At 42.0% G+C, this 17,859-nt stretch overlaps 1 protein-coding gene across 1 annotated transcript in view; it reads left to right on the top strand.

Annotated features, from left to right (window-relative positions):
• LOC133126251 (fibronectin type III domain-containing protein 3B-like) overlaps positions 1 to 17,859 on the top strand; it is a 137,583-nt gene that overhangs the window by 26,496 nt on the left and 93,228 nt on the right. The window contains exons 2-3 of the mRNA XM_061238265.1: positions 4,346 to 4,471; positions 7,383 to 7,458. Coding sequence (XP_061094249.1) covers positions 4,361 to 4,471; positions 7,383 to 7,458 — 187 coding nt within the window. The 5' untranslated portion in view covers positions 4,346 to 4,360. The remainder of the gene's footprint in view (positions 1 to 4,345; positions 4,472 to 7,382; positions 7,459 to 17,859) is intronic.

Here is a 17,859-nt window from a genome sequence, read left to right as displayed (position 1 = left end):
CCATTTGTGTGTTTTGCAGCCGCACTTAGGTGTTATTGGCCTGGCATCATCCTGGGAGTAAGGATTGTACCCGTCTTATCAAGCAGGAACAACTACTGTGGTCATCTGTAGTCTGCCAGTACCTTCTGTGCATAGCTTGCAGTCCTATTATTAGTGTTGGGCATTACGTGAATGAGCAAATCTTTTTGAATGAGTCTTTAAAGTGAACTGAGTGTACTGGATCATCACTCTCAATGATTTGTTTGTATGCTTGTGCATGCACTTCAGTGGTAAAGGCGAGTCTTGTAGTGGGAATGAAAAAGAAAATCTGTACTAATCAGTCGGTGACTTGGAAAAAAAAAAAAAGTGAACAAACTGATTGGAATCAGCAAAATGATTTGTAATTCCCACCACTACTGTACCTATGACACAGTAACTGCACAGCTTGGCGCATGAAAAGAATTAAGCGTGCCTTCATCTGCATTCCCCAGAACCAACTGTGCAGCAATGGGACAGGCCAACAAGTGTAATCAGCCAATTGAGGGAAAAAGAAAGTATTTGAAAAATACAGAAGAAAATTATCATTCTAGCATAAGCATGAGTTATTGGTTGGAATGAGCCTGGCTGAATATTCCACAAAGTCGGCGTAGCATGCCCGAAGCAGCCACACGTCACGGTCTCACCTTGGTGAAGACACTCTACGTTGAAACATTTGCCGTCTTTAGAAGTCTTCTTCTCCCTTTCTTTTCCATGGAACCCATTTGCCTGTAAAAACCAGTCTGGGGATCAAAGGAGAAAGCAGGAGGCCCCTTTAATTTAGCAGTAAATTGGTCTTGCTGAAGAATGCGTCAGTTCCCGTCCAGGAACTGTGGAAGAATCCACATTTCCCCGGAGAGTGATTCCAGGCACACCAGCCTGTACTCTCTGGTTTGAATGGTACATCTCCGCCCCCACCCCCACCCCCACCCCAGTTCCCATGGGCAGATGAGAGACGGCACATTCCAGAGAGGCTCTACTTGGGTTTTAGCACATTGCACTGTTCCGACTTGCTAGCTGTGAAGATTCACCAATCGCTATGTAGCATAGATTGGCTGTTGTGATGGGTTCCGGTGAATGGAACGGGCCGTTCAGAGGAGGTAGAAATCTGTGGTCTCCTTTTCTCTGCCTACTCTTCCCTCTCTCTCAGGTGATTGATCCTAAGCATCTGCAAAAGTCTTCTGACAGGCGATACTACAATGGAGATTTTGAAGGTTGGGTGTCAGGGATGGTTCCTTCAATTGTGAAAAATCCTTCAGATTTTCTTCTCTTTTTTTTCTTTATCTTTTTGGATTCCTGTGTGTTTCTAAAGATATGGACCAGTGCTGAAAATATGAAACAACAAAACAATTTTTTTGCTTGCAGCGTTTCTTGCTGTTGCTGTTCCAGAGCTCAGTGGCTTTGAAGATAAAACCCAGTTAATTTTTACTGGTCTGGTCTTTCCACTCGGTGTGTGTCATGAGTGTGTAACGGAAGTTTAGAAGCGGCTCCCAAATTCCAAGCTGTTGCCAAGCTGTTGCCAAGCTGTTTCCTGGTTTCTCATTGGCATGAGATGCAAAATCAGAGCCAGGTGATCCCACAGCAGAATGAAATGGACAAGAAATTATTGGAAAAAACACTTTAAATGTTTCACTGAGCCGGAGTAAGACTGAACGATCATATAACGTAACCTTTCATCACACTAACAGGCCATTTCACAAGAACAGTACTGTGCAAAAGTCTTGAGCACCCTGGATTTTTTTATATAATATAATTATATACTTGGTCTTAGATAAAAAATAAATTGTTTTCCGCTTTAATGTGTCAGAAAAGAAGTAGCAAATTTGACCTTTCCAAACATTTATTTTCACTTTTCATTTTGAACGTTTGTATTTCGTTATGATCAAGGCTGTCTGGGAGAGCTAGAAGCAAGCGAGATAGCCAAAGTCGTGAAGACCACCCAAGATGCAATGTTGCGTTGCCTTGTTATTGTCTCCTAAATGACTAGCCTTTTATCCATAAATATTAAAAATCTCTGGGAAACATCTCATTTTAGAGCCTGAGGTGAGTGAAAGTTTGACACCTGTATGGGACAGTGCCGCCAGAATATTTGTATGCAAAGTTTGTACAGGACTTTTGAAAACATTTAGAAAACATTATTTTATGTTTACTGTTTAATCTCACCATATTAGAAAGGTAGAAAAAGGCTCCAATATCAAGATGAAAAAAAGGTTGTTATATTCAAAAAGCTACAGAATGTAGTCTGAGAGAACAGAGGCACTCAGAGATAACCACCAACTCATATCACGACAGGGCAATCTATGCTTCAGGTCTGCCAAGTATTCTTCAAAACTTTGAATTTAGTTGAAACATTTCAATGTTTCCTAATTGAATTATCAGTTTTTCACCACCTCGGTTACATTCAGGGGTTGATCTAATGCAGGTCTGGTACCGTTCCTCTTAATGGAGGAGAAGCCATCACCACAAGCTGATCTACCCCTGCTCTGCAATGGAGCTGGTTCAGTTACCAAATGGCTACATTTACTATAAAAGCTGATGGCATCATGAGGGCATCCTGCTAATAATCTGCGTGTGAAAGAAATCTCTAAGTGTGTCAGGTGTGTTGATTTGTTTTTCTTTTTTTTCTGCCCTCAAACTATGTCATTAATTAATTTGGCGTTATGATGTCTTGTCCCTCCTTTTTGTGGCATGCCATGTCACAATGAACAAACTTGCTCAAGCCTAATTACATAATTTCTAACGGAGAATGCCGTTGGATGGGTGACACAGGCTGTCATTGGCCGATTCTCAAGCTGGGTACAAGTCCATAGCAGGTTGGTTCAGCAGTACGAGAGCTGGTCTCTGTCTGTTGTGGATCTTTCCCTATTCTACTTTTGGCAGAAGTGACTCTAAGAGTCGCAAAGGCAGATGGTGCTGTTTATGAGTGCCTGTGTAAGCCAATGATGAGCCAGGCAGGCCCGGTTCCCAAGAATCAAATGAAAATAATTCAATAAAACTCATATTAAACAATCATCAAAAATGTTTTACTCCTGCACACTGTATCTTGCAAAAAACTCTTATTAAATAACAAACGTTTTGGAAACAGTCCTTCCTCAGTGTCTTGGGATAGGATTGTTTCCAAAACATTTGCTATTTAATAAGTTAGTTTTTGCAAGATGTCGTGCAGCATGAGGCTACATAATGCACATCCCAGTTTCTGTGACAGAGAGGCAGAGGTGCATAACAGCCTCGCCCTCCCCATTTCAAGCCTTTAAGAGAGCAGAATTGGACGCTGGGTGGTTTCGGGTTCGGCTCCTGTCCCGGGCGCTCTGCCCTCCGGCGGGGCGCTGGATCTGAATCGCTTCGGTCTTTACGAATGGAAAACATGCGGAAAATGCCAGCTATGCAAGTCACTCCGTACCCTGGGGCTTCTGTTAAGGAAGTGCATGTTTGAATAAATGAACCAGCGCTGAGGTAGCGAGGGGGGAGCGACATTTACCGGCTGAGCTGTCAGGACCAGTGAGGAATATGAAGGTGTGAGGACAGGAACGTTTTTAGTTTTCGTGTAAAACTTAATTCCTGTGTCCGCCTTGGTTGTTTTCTTTCACAGGCTGACTCAGATGAAACTCTGTTTGTGGAAAAAAAGTTTGGTGAGATTCTGTCCACACTGACGGTTTATCTGGCCTGCCCCTTCTGTGGTCGATAGTTTCATGGAGGCAGAGCTCGTTGTGGTCATTCCACTGATGACCCCCTGAGTGTGCTTTGTCATGTCAGGAGCTAGAGAACTTCCTGTTGAAGCACTTTCCTGTGCAGGCTGATACACGGGTACAGGCCTCCGACCCCCCCACCCCACCCCCCTCCCTTCAAAATATTCAGAAGCGTTTTAATGGGCAAATCCAGTTCCACATTCCACAAGTCCTCCAGGAAGTCCCAATCAAGGCACAGGATGGTGCAGCTTGCCATTGATAGCTTCTGTTTTTCCCGTCTTTATTTATTTTTTGTTTTGTTATTCTGAGCTCTTAAAGAGAAATGTGTGAATTGCTGTGTGTGTTTGTAGATTGTTTAGAAGTAGCTGCGTCTTAGCTGTCTGTAAAGGCAGTAATATCATTGGTTCACCGCTGTTGGCTGCATGCCGGGAGACCAGAGCTTCAGAACACATTGCCTGTTTCTTGGCAAATTAGATGTTTTTAAGCTATTAAAGCACAAGTGTAAAATGGAGGAGCATTGTCAGATAGCAGTTCATTGTTAGCATGAAGTAGGCTATGTTGTAGAAGTAATTTATTTGTGTGTAGTAGTGCACTTCTGCTTTGAATTTAACGCTAACCGCACTTTGTTCCCATTTCTTCTTCAGGAAAAGGCTCCATGAATGTACGTCACAATGATGATGACAGACCAGAGTCTGGACTTGCCGCCAGCCTTGCTGAGCGGTGAAATGTCCATGATGCCCCACATGATGAACAGTGATGCGTCGCAGCAAGTAAGTCCACATTTTCAGGGGCGGCCATGCGCAGTTAGAGTTAGAAAATGTGCAACAAAATATGCATCACATTGCAGGCTGAATTGCAGATGACGCTGTTCATGTTTACACTTGTGATATTTTCATAGCATGTGATATTTACTGTATTGTGTAAATATCACACGCTATGAAAACATCACAAGTGTAAACATGAACAGTATGAAATCAGGAACTACTGCCACAAGACTTCAACGAAGTGTTGTTTCAAGCTTGTCGATACCTAGAAAGGGGAATTTCTGCATTTTCAGATTTCTGTTATGTATATACAAATTCTCTCTTGCATGCTTTGGATGTGCTGGGGCCCAATGGTAAATGGCAGCATGATGATAAAAAACTTTTTCAGTGAGTCGCTGCAGTGAGTTCTTTGAATCAGGGGACTTTTTGACTCTCAATGCCTCTGTTCTTACAACATGTATTCTACAACCCTCACTCCAAACACTTCTTTAAATCCTTCACTTGGTTTAATCCTGGATACACAGTGGATTCATAAAGTATTCCGACCCCTTCACTTTTTGAACACTTTATTGTGTTGTGTAAATTTCATTTTAAATGGATATGATTGCCATTTTTGCACATCAAACTACACTCAATAACCCATAATGACAAAGTGAAAACATGTTTTTAGAGTTATTTGCAAATGTATAAGAAATTGAACTGAAATTTCTCATTTACATAAGTATTCAGACCCTTTGATGTGGCGCTCCAAATTGCGGGCAGGTGCATCCTTTTATTATTCTTGAGATGTTTATTATATTATTGGCATTTGGCAGACGCTCTTATCCAGAGCGACGTACAGTTGATTAGACTGAGCAGGAGACAATCCTCCCCTGGAGCAATGCAGGGTTAAGGGCTTTGCTCAAGGGCCCAACAGCTGTGCGGATCTTATTGTGGCTACACCGGGATTAGAACCGCCGACCTTGCGGGTTCCAGTCATTTACCTTAACCACTGCGCTACAGGCCGCCCCGTTGAGTCCACCTGTAGAAAATTGAATTGATTGGACATAGTCCAACTGCAACCGCAAGTCCACTGCATCTTAGCCTGTTGCGCCACCGCGACTCTACCAGGACTCTTTCTGAGAAAGGCAAGAACGGCCTTGGTCAGGGAGGTGACCAAGAACCCAATGTTCACTCTAACAGAGCTTTGGAAATCCTCTGCAGAGACAGGAGAACCTGCTGGAAGGATGACCATCTCAGCAGCACTCCATCAATCAGGCCTTCATAGTAAAGTGGCTAGACAGAAGCCACTCTTGAGTAAAGGCATATAACGGCCCTCTTGGACTCTGAGAGCATGATGAAAAATATTCTCTGGTCTGACGAGAACATTAAAAAAAGGTTAAACTCTGGGAATTACTCCAAGCATTATGTCTGGCAAACACCAGGCACTACTCATCACTTAGCTAATACCATCCCTACGGTGAAGCATTGTGATAGCAACATCATCCTGAGGGGGTGCTTCTCAGTGGCAGGGACAGCAAGAGTGGTCAGAATTGAGGGAAGAATTAATGCAGCTAAATACAGAGAGGTCCTTGAAAAAAACCTGCGCCAGAATGCACAGACCTCTGACTGAGGCAACGATTCACCTTTCAGCACAACAATGACCCGTAGCATACAGCCAAGACAACACTGGAGTGGCTTCGGGACAAGTCTCTGACTGGCCTTGACTGGCCCAGTCAAAGCCCAGACCCCATAGAACATCTGTGGACCTGAGACCTGAAGATGGCAGTTCACAGACGCTTCCCATCCAATCTGACTGGAGCCTAAGAAGATTTTCCAGGCAGAATGGGAAAACTGTCCAAATCCAGGTGTGCAAAGCTTGTAGAGACTTACCCAAGAAGACTCGAAGCTATAATTGCTCCTGAAGGGGCTTCTCCAAAGTACTGAATTAAAGGTCTGAATACTTATATAAATGACAGATTTCAGTTTTTTATTTTATTAAATTTGCACAAATTTCTAAAAACATGTTTTCACTTTGTCATTATGAGTTAATGGGCAAACAATTTTAAATGTACAGGACAATAACGTGGAAAAGTGAAGGGGTCTGAATACTTTCTGAAGCCACTGTCACAAAGTTTTGTACTTCTGCCCTACCTACATTATGCCCTACTTCTTCTATTCTGTATTAATTGCTGCTCGAGTATATATGTGAAGGCCTGTATGAACTTCTATACTCTGTAAATGGCTCTGTGTAAGAGTAAGAGTGTCAGCTACATGTTGGTAATATAATGTCACAGTAAATGAGTGCCGCTAGTCTGTGTGTCTCGGGGAAAACCAGTGCTTTCAAATGGTGTCACTGTGGCTTTAGTTTATGGGCTTATTTGGCCTAGCTGGGCTGTGGTCAGCAGTGTGACTGCTATTCATGGAAGTAGGCTTGTGACTGGAAGGTTGTGGGTTCAAATCCCAATCTGCTGATGAATGGGTCATACATGTATACCTAATTTTTTGGGATTCAAATACTTTTCTATACTTCACTGAGCTGGTCTGGTGTATTGGAACCTATGAAATGCTCTCAAAAAGTACAAGCCCCACTTTCTTGGCTCAATTGCACCAGGCAAGATCAGTCAAGCACAGAAAAGTATTTGAATCCAAAATAATTATGTATTTGACCCAGGTCCACTGGATTGCTTTTGATATGTGTACTAAAAATGAGGTATAATAAAAATGTACCCAAAGCCACCCTAGAAAAGGTTATATTCCAGAAATATAACTGACATAGTGACAGTAGTGTGCTTTTGTAATTTAATGGCTTGCTATCTGGATATAGTCATGATATAGTGTAATGGTGTGCTGTGTTTGATGCAGTGTGGCTTGCTGTGGTCAAGATGTAATAACGATGTGACGTGGGGGTGATGGAATGCATATTTCCTCCTTATAGGTCATACTGGTACAGGTGAACCCGGGAGAAACATTCACAATAAGAGCTGAAGATGGGTCTCTGCAGTGCATCCAAGGTAGGTCTGTAAAGGTGAACCGGTTTTACGCTTGCTCTCCACAGTCTTGAACGGTGAACCGTTCAACTCCTGAATGTGGCAAACATTGGCAATTCTGGGGCGCATTTGTTCTTCCTGACTACATCGCACTTCCAACAAGCAATTCCCAAAACCTCCCCAAAAATACGACCAGGCTGTCTGAATAATTGAGGAAATCGGAACGGATTTATTGCCTTGCGGTGGAGGGGAGCAGGGATTAACGTCTGCCAAGTTTACTGTGAAATTTTAGACGCCTTTCTGTCTTTAATACTTGGTTTGTGTTTGTGTTTAGAAGTGGAACCACAGCTCCTGTGTAATTCAGTTTTTCCAAAAATAGCTTTATGTGACTCTGCAAACCGGCAAATACTTGTTTTTCAAGAGCTGCGATGGAAGACGTGATCTCACATTGAGAGTAATCTCAGGCGGGAGATATTTCTGGATTCTTTCAGCCATGCGGAACGCTGATGTCTCCCGCTGTTGTTGCCCTGCTCTTATAGCGGTGGTGTGGCGTACACTGATGTCACGGGGGAGCGAAAATGCAGGAGACAAATTATTTTCATTTTGGTCCGCTGAGAAAAGAAACAAAAAGTACAGCAGTACAGAACAGAGCTAAATTCATACTGCTTCAGCGAGAAACGTGTGAATAATTTGACATGGTCTTTGGTCACAGTAATGGAAAATCTATTTTGTGCTCATTTTGCTCGCTTGCTGGTTGCCCAAAGCAGAATCTGTGCTGACACGGCAGAAGATCGGGTGGGGACGCTTTTGTTTGGCCATTAGAGTCCAGTAAGAGTGGTGATGCTGATTGATACCAGTTAAGGGAAGCCTAGAGCCAGTCCCAGACTGCAAACTATTCTGGTTTCTTGTCCAGACACAGTTGCAGGGAAGTTCTCTTCTAAAAGAAGGTTTCATAATACACAAATATTTGACACACAAAGCGAGCACCTTTGTACTTGTGTACAGAGCATGACATCAGGTGATCTGAGACCTATGTGCAGAGATCTTTTGCCTGAAACTTCCTGCTTCCTCACACTGGTTCCAAACCTCCTGAAATCCAGCTGTGTAATTGGGTCAGGACTCTGGGTTTCTCGGAAGGCAGAAATTCCAGGCATTCTATAGAGTGAGTCTAATGGGGACTGTGTTTGAAGGGCATATTGAAGTCCAAGAGCTGTGGAACATGGACAAGTGTTTGGGGTCTTTCCCACTGAAGGAATGTGAAGGCACTCTGGGCCAGATTTATTAAGCCCTTTGTGATGATTTTCAGCCGCATATATGACACATTCTGCCCAGGAAACATGCGTTGGATGTATCAAACTGGCGCACGGGGCTGGAACCACAGTATGCGTGCCGTCTAGGTGAGACTTTGCAAGATGCATTTCTCTCCTTAATGCATATGCATTTAAGGGCGGATCGTGCAAATAAAGGGCAGATATATTATAAGTGTGGCTGATTATGTGTTTCCTTGAATTTACTAAAGTTCACACACTTAAATGACAGTCGATTGTACGTGAAATCACGTACAAGGGCAGGCATAAACTGAGGTGCAACAGAAACTGAGACACAGGCTCCAAATCTTGAAATCACTTTGCACTGAAATAATATTTTCAACATAAATCATACCATTTCAACTCAAAACAGATTATTAATATTACATTGATTGCAGCCAAGCAATAATTAAGGCTGGGTGTTTGTCACAGAAAGTATTTAGAAAATGTATTTATTAAATAACCAATATCTCATGCGACGCAGTGGGAAATGACTGAAATAACATGCTCAGCCATTGTGACAGTAACAAGTGTTTGAAGTTTTAAAAAATTGTTGCCGCTAGTAAAGAATAGTCAAGTAATAGTGAGTAGGCTGAATGCATTGATATTCTGCTTTTAGTCACTTCTGTCCGTCGCTTTTAGCATGTAACATTGTTAGAAACAGAGCATACTCAACTGGCCTTGCTAAAATAATAAAAACAGGGTTGTGTGTTTGTATTTATTAGTTATCCTCCTAAACTACCACAGAAAAGGAACGGGGAAAGACTTTGTCAAACAACTAGCCATAGACATAATTGCGCTTCTGGGAGAAATAAAATACGTCATGGAAATGACAATAGCCCCCAAAGCTGGAATATATACACATATGCTGAATATGCTTTCACGTGGCAGCCGATACACTGATACCACAACATGCAGAGAAGATATTCAATGCACTAACCACGCGTTTTAACTGCGCTGTTCAAGATCTGCCTCACGCACAAACTGTGGTTTGTAGGCAGTCCAATTCGCTGACTGCGTATTGAACTGTTGCCTTCATAAATTTCACGATTTCAAGGAAGACTGCGACCGCACCAACACACTCTCGTCAGGCCACGTTTTGTGCTGCAAGCTTCATGTATCTAAATCTGGCCCACTGTTTCTACTAATTGAGGTCATTAGCATTTATTTTTGCCAAATCTTTCTTTCTTTCACAAGAAAAATCAGTCATCATGTTTTTTTCATGAACATCATTAGAAAGTTCTTGGCTTGAATATGTCTTTGCAACATTAACTTATTTATGCATTATCAATTTTTATTCCTAATTGATGCTGTGAAACCTTGATTACCACAGTTTTTTGGTAAAATTATGGATACCATTATACACCTAGCAGCAAAGGATCTAGATGACAAGGAAAACATTTTACTGCAATTCTACTTCAGTATAGTGCAGGTTTTCCCCAAAGACTGTAACAGTGGTGCTGTGCCACTCTATGCCCTTACACCTCTGTGTAACAAAAATCTGTGCAATGCTGGTCCTTGTGTTGACAAACTCGAAAGGCATCCAACAGCCTAGAATGAAGACTAGATACTGAAAGCTTTCTTATACATGTGAGGGAATATACCTTACTAATTAGAAACAGCTGAGAAGCCAACTGTCCAATTACTTTAGGTCCCCTGAAATTTGGGCACCACAGATAAAAATGGATGTAATTCCTACACAAATCACCTGATATGGATGTAAATTCTCTCAAACTAGAGGTCGCAGTCTGCACTTGAACCTCTTATTGCTTCATTTCAAATCCAGTGTGCTGGAGTACAGAGCCAAAAGAACAGAAGGTGTACCTCTGTCCAAGTACTAACAGACTGCACTGTATTTCACATTTTCATCTGCACACTGTTTCTACTCCACACTTTCAGTAGAGCAACTGTAGAAGAAAGTGTATACCAAACAAAGATTTTTGTGTCACATTACACTCCTGCTGGTTACCCATTAAGCCCAGTCTGGACTTTTCACACTTCTTTCAGAATATGTCTTGTATTATGAAAGAGAGTTAAAAAAAATATATATATTATTATTTTTAAAAAAAAATAACTTCACTTAATAATTTTTTTTTTTAGTTGAATAGATCTATGGCTCTATTGTATTCGATTAATGTAGGGAGTCCTTTTAATTGCCCGTTCAGGAAATAATGGTCCTTATTGTTTGAAGGCTTTTTTGTGTGCTTTTACTGCTCCAGAAAGCAGGAAATGACTAAAGGTACAAAGCAAAATAATGTACATCCCCAACAAACCCCCCCCCCCCGTTCACATGTCTGGTCTGCTTTGATCACATGAGGGCACCACTGGGCCCAATATTGAATATATTGACAATACTATACAACATTTCCGTATTGTCCTAAAGCACAGGCACAATATATGAGGCTCGATTACTTGTGTGCGTATGATCTGGAATATGAGTTCTTAATCGGTGCACAGCCTGTGGCAGCAGAGGGAAGCAGCGAGAGGAAAGCCCCTTTGTCATTAAACAAACCTCAGGCCAGTGCCCAGACTTTAAGCTTTTATATAAAGTAAGCACTGTTTAGTTTGTGGACAGTCTGGTTTACACAACACAGCCAGATCCTCTGAGGTGTTTGACAGAGGGGAATGATGGTGCAAACCTTTTATTCAAAAAAGAAAAAAGGGGACATTTACAAATGCCCCCCTCCATTTATTTATCAAGAACTGCAAGTCTGAGTCCTCAAGCCTCTGATGTCTTTTTTTATTTTTTATTTTTTATTTTTATGATAATTGTTAATATTAATCCCACTGTTTTGAGGCACCAGTGGGAACATCTCCACTCCCATCATTTGGACCATCGTCGTGTCTGTGTACTGTATGTACTATGTACTATGTCTGGCTCCACGGTGGTGGAACGAACTCCCCGTTGAGGTCAGAACTATAGAATCTCTCCCCACCTTCAAGCGCAAGCTGAAGACACACCTCTTCAAACAGCACCTCTCCCCATCCCTCCCTACCTCCCTGTGAACCTTAATTGTTGTCTCTGTGACTTGCTTTGTGTATCGGTATTTTTAGTTGGCTAGGTAAGCAGTGTTTGGATAGTTAACTTTGGTCACTTTTGCTCTGTTTGTTTGTTTGTTTGTTCAAAAAATAAATAAATAAATAAATAAAAATATGGCCCTTGTCCTTATCTTTGTTGTACAGGTAGCAGTTGAAATTGTACTTCCCTCTAGGGTCTTTCAGCGAACTTATCCCTGGTTATGGGTATGCACTTTGTTGTACGTCGCTCTGGATAAGAGCGTCTGCCAAATGCCAATAATGTAATGTAATGTAATGTAATGTAATGTAGGCGACTTAATGAACTGCTGCATGTCCAATGAGCAGAGTGAGAGGTCTGCTTAAACCACGTGTCTGAAACGTTTTTTGTGTTGGTGCGTAGCGGTGAGGTACTGACGTGTGCCAAACTGTGGAGGTGCCGCACTTTGGGCGGACTCCTGCCAATTATTCTGCTGGCTGTCAGTTCAAGTGGCGCTTTCCATCTCTATGCTCTATGCTTGCTAATATAAGTTAACTCCAGGAGATGGAAGCAAACCTTATTGCACAGAGTTCTTTTGTAATAACTTTGTAAAAGAGGATAATATTGTAATTTCAGTCCTTAGGAAATGTGTGGCAATATTTAGAATGCCTTTGTTTGTGCTGTAGTATATATATCATATACAGTAGTTTGTGTTTCATTGCGAATGCAGTATACCCTGTGTGCTGAGTTTTGTATTATTTTTACCTGATCTGTTACTTCCGACAGTGTTGCTGTGTGTCGCATTTGCAAGTCAGGCACATTCATTCTGGCATCCTACCTGAGGACCTGAGAGCTTTACCCATCAGCTGAGTGGTCGACAAGTCAACATTTTCTACATTTGTTTCCATCATCTGTCATTTATTTAGCTTTCATCGCTTTTCATTCCAAGGAAATGGATGAGGTGATTACTTTGCCTGCTGTTGCCTCTTGCGCCTTCATTCCCTTGAATGTGATTTAACGGGCCCTTCTGCTCTTAAAGGCTGTATTGGCCATTTCGGGTTCTGCTGAAGCAGTCTGCTTCTGGGAAAACCCTGCGGTATGCCACTACCAGGAACCGGGAATACAACCTCACAGCCTCACAGCCTCTCAGGCCTTCAGTCAGCAGGGAAAGTCATGGAGGATGTGAGAAATGGAAAAGCATGTGGTATTATTCTCGCCGGGCAAACTGCGATTTACTGTAAATGATTGAGAGTATGCAAGGAAAAGGCTGTCTGCGTGTTGCCACGTGCATGCGAGAGCTACGTGTTGCCTTTTGGCCTACTGACACAGTATTACCAGCGCAAATGGCCGCAGCCGCAAAAGGCGCGGTTCATGGTGTCAGCGGAGGGATTTACAGCCTGTTTGAATCTGGCGCTGTCCATGATCCGGAGCAGCCTGTCCGCCAGACGGCACGCGCGTGGCTCTGTTGGCGTGTTGTTCTCAGGGACGTGCGCAGTGCGTTTTTCCAGATCACTCGACTGCAGCGGGCCGCCGCTGGCGTGTTTTAACTTGCCCCTGCGTCTAGTGAGAGAGCCGCCGTGTGCCCTCCGCAGGCCGTCGCGGTGGGTGGGCCGGGCCGGCGCTGCACAGCCGTGCTGCGGCCGATCGCTGAGTGACGAATATTAGCTCAGACGCTTATTGGTTTGCGATGTTGCTTTTTGCATTTTATTCACCTTGTGCTGCACAGGCCTGCTATTTTACCCATGTTATTTATGCCCAGAGCACTCTGAATAGGTCTTTTTATGACCAATATTTCCAGGTTTAACACATCTTGTTGTGTTTAATATTCAAAATGTTTGTGGAATGAATGAGACTCAAAATGGAGTCCACTCAACAGTACTGGGTGTAGTCACTGTGGTGACTGAGGGGAAAGACAAATAGTTTAGCTCATCTCCTAACTTTATTATAGGGGTATTAGCCAAATTCTACACCACCCATTGGTATATCAGAATTTGCCAGAAGTTTGTTAAAAATTAGCTTGAGCCAAAGTCTGGAATTTGTGAACTTTTCACTTGAGTTTCTCGTCAACTGCTGGATTTGAACTAGACGATTTGCCACAATGTTGAATCCTGCGAATCTTAATTCAAACTTGTTCATGATCTGCATGCCAGAGTTTAATCCATCAGGAAGGGTAATTATTACCACAAGCATTGGCATTGAAATGCCATGTACGCGTTCTCACGAAAGACCGGCGCTAAAACCACAAAACATGTCTAGCCAAAATCGTGCTTTTGTCAGTCTTTGGCATTCTTTGGCATTCCAGGGATGTAATGAATTACTCCAAAACACTCCAGATTGGGAGATACAATCAAGCAGTCAGGCTAAATAAGTAGATAGGTGTCATGAAGTAAAACATGTATAATGTTTGCACCAATCCCAAGTGTTGTTCATACAGTTTCATTTGTTTTGATGTACTGTAGATTAAATTTTATTCCATCACTATGATCCATGACATGATTGTTTAGGTACCTGCCGGTACACTTTCTACCCATAATGCCCGAAAACACAGTAATGCCTATATGGTACAGAGCAATGGGTTGGATGGCTCTTGAGACATTCAAATGAAGGCAATTATCACTTTTGTGTCACCTGTGTCAAATATGTAATTGTCTTGGATTCACTTTCCTCAGCTTTACTGAGCTTGTCTGGTGTACCGGAACCTATGAAACCCTGCCTTCTGTACCTCTTGCTTGGCTCAATTGCACCTGGCAAGAATTCAGTTGGATAGTTGCTCTGTCTAAGGATTATAATTAATAAGCAAATGCAATGATTTATCATTGATGTCGTCAATGCTCTGTCCTAACTGTGTCAGCATATGCGATGGCGCTTAACTAAAGGTCAACCTTTTGTCCACAAATACTCATGAAGATTTTATTTAAGAAAGGCATTATACATACTTTTATTAAGGGACTATGAACACATACGCTGTGCAAAATGTGAGCATAGAAGTTACCGGATTTCTGTCCAAGTTCTTGAGGAATTGGCGCTGTGGTGCATGGCATCCATTTCTGTTAGTTGGCAGAAAGCAGAATGGCAGGGAATAGCCGCCATTTCCTTTCAAGAAGTGCAGATTGCACATTTAAAGCTTTTTAATATTCCTCTGCCGATGCGTACGGATGGCGGCATATCGCTGGATGGGTGGGGGAAACGTCCAATCCATTCTGGCTCTGTTGAACGAAGCACAAGGTCACGGAGATCATCTGGACCGAGTCGGCATGCAGCAGCCGGTTCAGATATCATTCAGCTGTGGACGAAAGGTCGCGGCTGATCCACCGCAGCTGGGCCAACACGCTCCTCCTACCAGCTGCAGTGGGTGGAGCCAGCGAGCATCTCCCCAGTAACAGCAGAGCTCCCAGTCTCATCCATCTTTGACTTTGGCTAAGCAGTTCTATTCAAGTAATATACAGTGGGCTCCAGTATTATTGGCACCCTTGATAAAAAATGCTGCTTATAATAAACAACCGAAGAACAGTATACAGACAAGTGGTGAACTATGGTGAACAAGTTGTTAATTGATGAACGAGGAGACACATGAGCACTGAAATTAACCATTTGTTAATGATGAATTCAAAGATAGGGAAATGATAACATGACAAACTTGCATTGTGTTAATAAGTTTAATTAAAATTTCTTTAAAAAAATAATAAAATAAAAGAATTACATTTTAAGTAGATACAAAAATATTTTTTTTCCATTGACTTCAACAGGAAAATTTGTCTGATGTTTGTCAGGACATCTAGACAATGATCATATGCCAACAGGCGACTTCTCCATCACATAAAATATATGAGTTGCTTTAGTCTACCTTTTTATCAGTGCAGTCAAGCTATCTGACAGAAAAGGCAATTTCTCGTCTAGACAAATGAATTTATGGAGTAATGTTTTCATATGGCATTTCAAAAATTAGATAATGTAGTACAAAGGTAAGTTAATATATTTCTACTCTACTCTTGCAGTCTAAAAATGTGATCGCAAGATTAACCAATAGTCCACATACTGTACACATTAACTTTGTATTAAACCAGGCTCAACCTGCACATCCAACATGATGAGGTGGTGGGTCATTCATGTTTTTGAGAAGTTTTGCTGCCAGTGGTCGAGGGGCACTGTATAAGATCAATTGCGCAATGAATTCAAGAAATTCAAGAAAGTACAAGGCCAGAAAATCTGGTTACCTCTGCTTGGTTAAGCTGAGTCTTGGTCTGGCAGGAAACAACTCCAAGCATACATCAAAATCCACCCAGAAATGGTTAAGTAAAAACAACAACCATGTTCTACGATGGGCATCTCAGTCTCCAGACTTAATTCCCATGCTAAACCTGTGGTCTGAACTGAAGAGGAGTTATCCTAAGCATATCACTGATTCTGAAAAGTTCTCCATGGAGGAATGGTCAAAATCCTATTACATGAAATATATACATGGCTGTCATCTTTGCCCCTAGTGTTTGCACAAAGTATTAAACCAGGGGTGGCAATAATTGTGGACCCTGTTTTGGGGGGAAATATATATATATTTTTTTAAAATAAAAATAAAAATGGTTGATTCCATTGAATCCTTATTAAAGTGCTCTACTTTACACATATTGGAAAATAAAGCTTATGTCAATAAAATATTATTTTTTAGTTTACAGAGCCAATAATTCTGGAGCCCACTATATCCGTTTAAATGTTAAACACCACATAGACTACCTGTGCTAAATGGGCAGCCTATAGCCTAGTGGTTAAGGTATATAACTGGGACCCAAGCCTCGGTTCAAGCCCCGGAGTAGCCATGACGAGGGACAGCTGTTTGGCCCTTAAGCAAGGCCCTTAACCCCTGTGTTGACCCAGAGGGGATTGTCCCATTCTTAGTCTAATCAAATCTAAGTCACTTTGGATAAGGTGTCAGCTAAATAACAAGTTATTAATTATTTTGTTTTGGCTAGTGCGACAGGATCCATCTCTGTGGGAGTTTTTTTGTACCTCATGTGCTTGCTATGTGGGGGTTCAGGCTTGGCGCCAATCTGCTATATTGTGTATCTTTGAGTCTTCTGTAAAAGTTCTTCAAAAATATAATTGAATTCAGTTGAATTGACTGTATCAGCAGTGTCAGGGACACCTGGCCTTGGATGCAGACTGCTACAAATTTCCAGCTAAGACCAGCTGGGATTCTAAGATGGTTTACGATTTAAACTGTGTTTTTGACACTTCGAGCTGGTCATTGCTGGTCTGTGGCTGGTTAAAGCTGGTCTATAGTTGGTCAAAGCTGGCCAAAGCTGGCCAAAGCTGGTTCAGCTGGTGGTCAACTTCAACTGGTGGACTAGCTGACTTTATCGGTTGGTCAGCCGGTGAACCACTTGTGTTATTTAAAAGCCAACTGTCATTAAGATGCATGTTTTTGTGTGCTACAATTTACCATTTTGCTGCAATTTACCATGTTTAATATTCACTTTTCATCTCGTTTTTTGGAATATCTTGCCAATCCTTTTTATTCCTATCATAGCAGCAAAAAATGTCAAGTGGAATCCTTAACTATAGCTGTAACAGTTGGCCTTCACATAAGCCATCATTGTCAGGAAAGGACAATGCCTAGGGCTGCTCACCATGGTGGCCTAGTCGCATCCAAGAATTTACAAAAAAAAAAAAAAAACTCAATACAACATATTCAGGATGCCATTTAATATTATGCTCCTTAATAAATCCTATTAAGGCTACCGCAATGTTGATTTAAATTCAACAATTCAGACAAATGGCACTAGAATTGAGTGGGATTTAACTTGAGCGTCATTGCCTGCATCCATGACAACGCCAACAATGTTGAAAACTCTGCTGCTTTTGAGCCACTACTGCTGATAAAATACCAGCCGTAGAGCAGTGATTTTAGGAGCCAACACTATTCCCACACACAGACTAGTAAAGCTGCAATGTTACGATAAACGAGGAAACTAAAACCGTTAATTCACCTGAATTTATTTTGAAGTAGGTTAATTTGCACCACCCCTTACTTTATAGTGCATAAGCTGCCCTTGTACTGGAGCACAAGTACATTTGCCCATCCACCATACAGTACCCGCACACAGGTACTCATGGCGAACTACTGTGTAG

This window comes from Conger conger, chromosome 4, assembly GCF_963514075.1.
Source record: "Conger conger chromosome 4, fConCon1.1, whole genome shotgun sequence".
Taxonomy (NCBI): Eukaryota; Metazoa; Chordata; class Actinopteri; order Anguilliformes; family Congridae; genus Conger; species Conger conger.
Note: the sequence above shows the minus strand (reverse complement) of the source record. Positions and strands in the feature narration are given on the sequence as shown.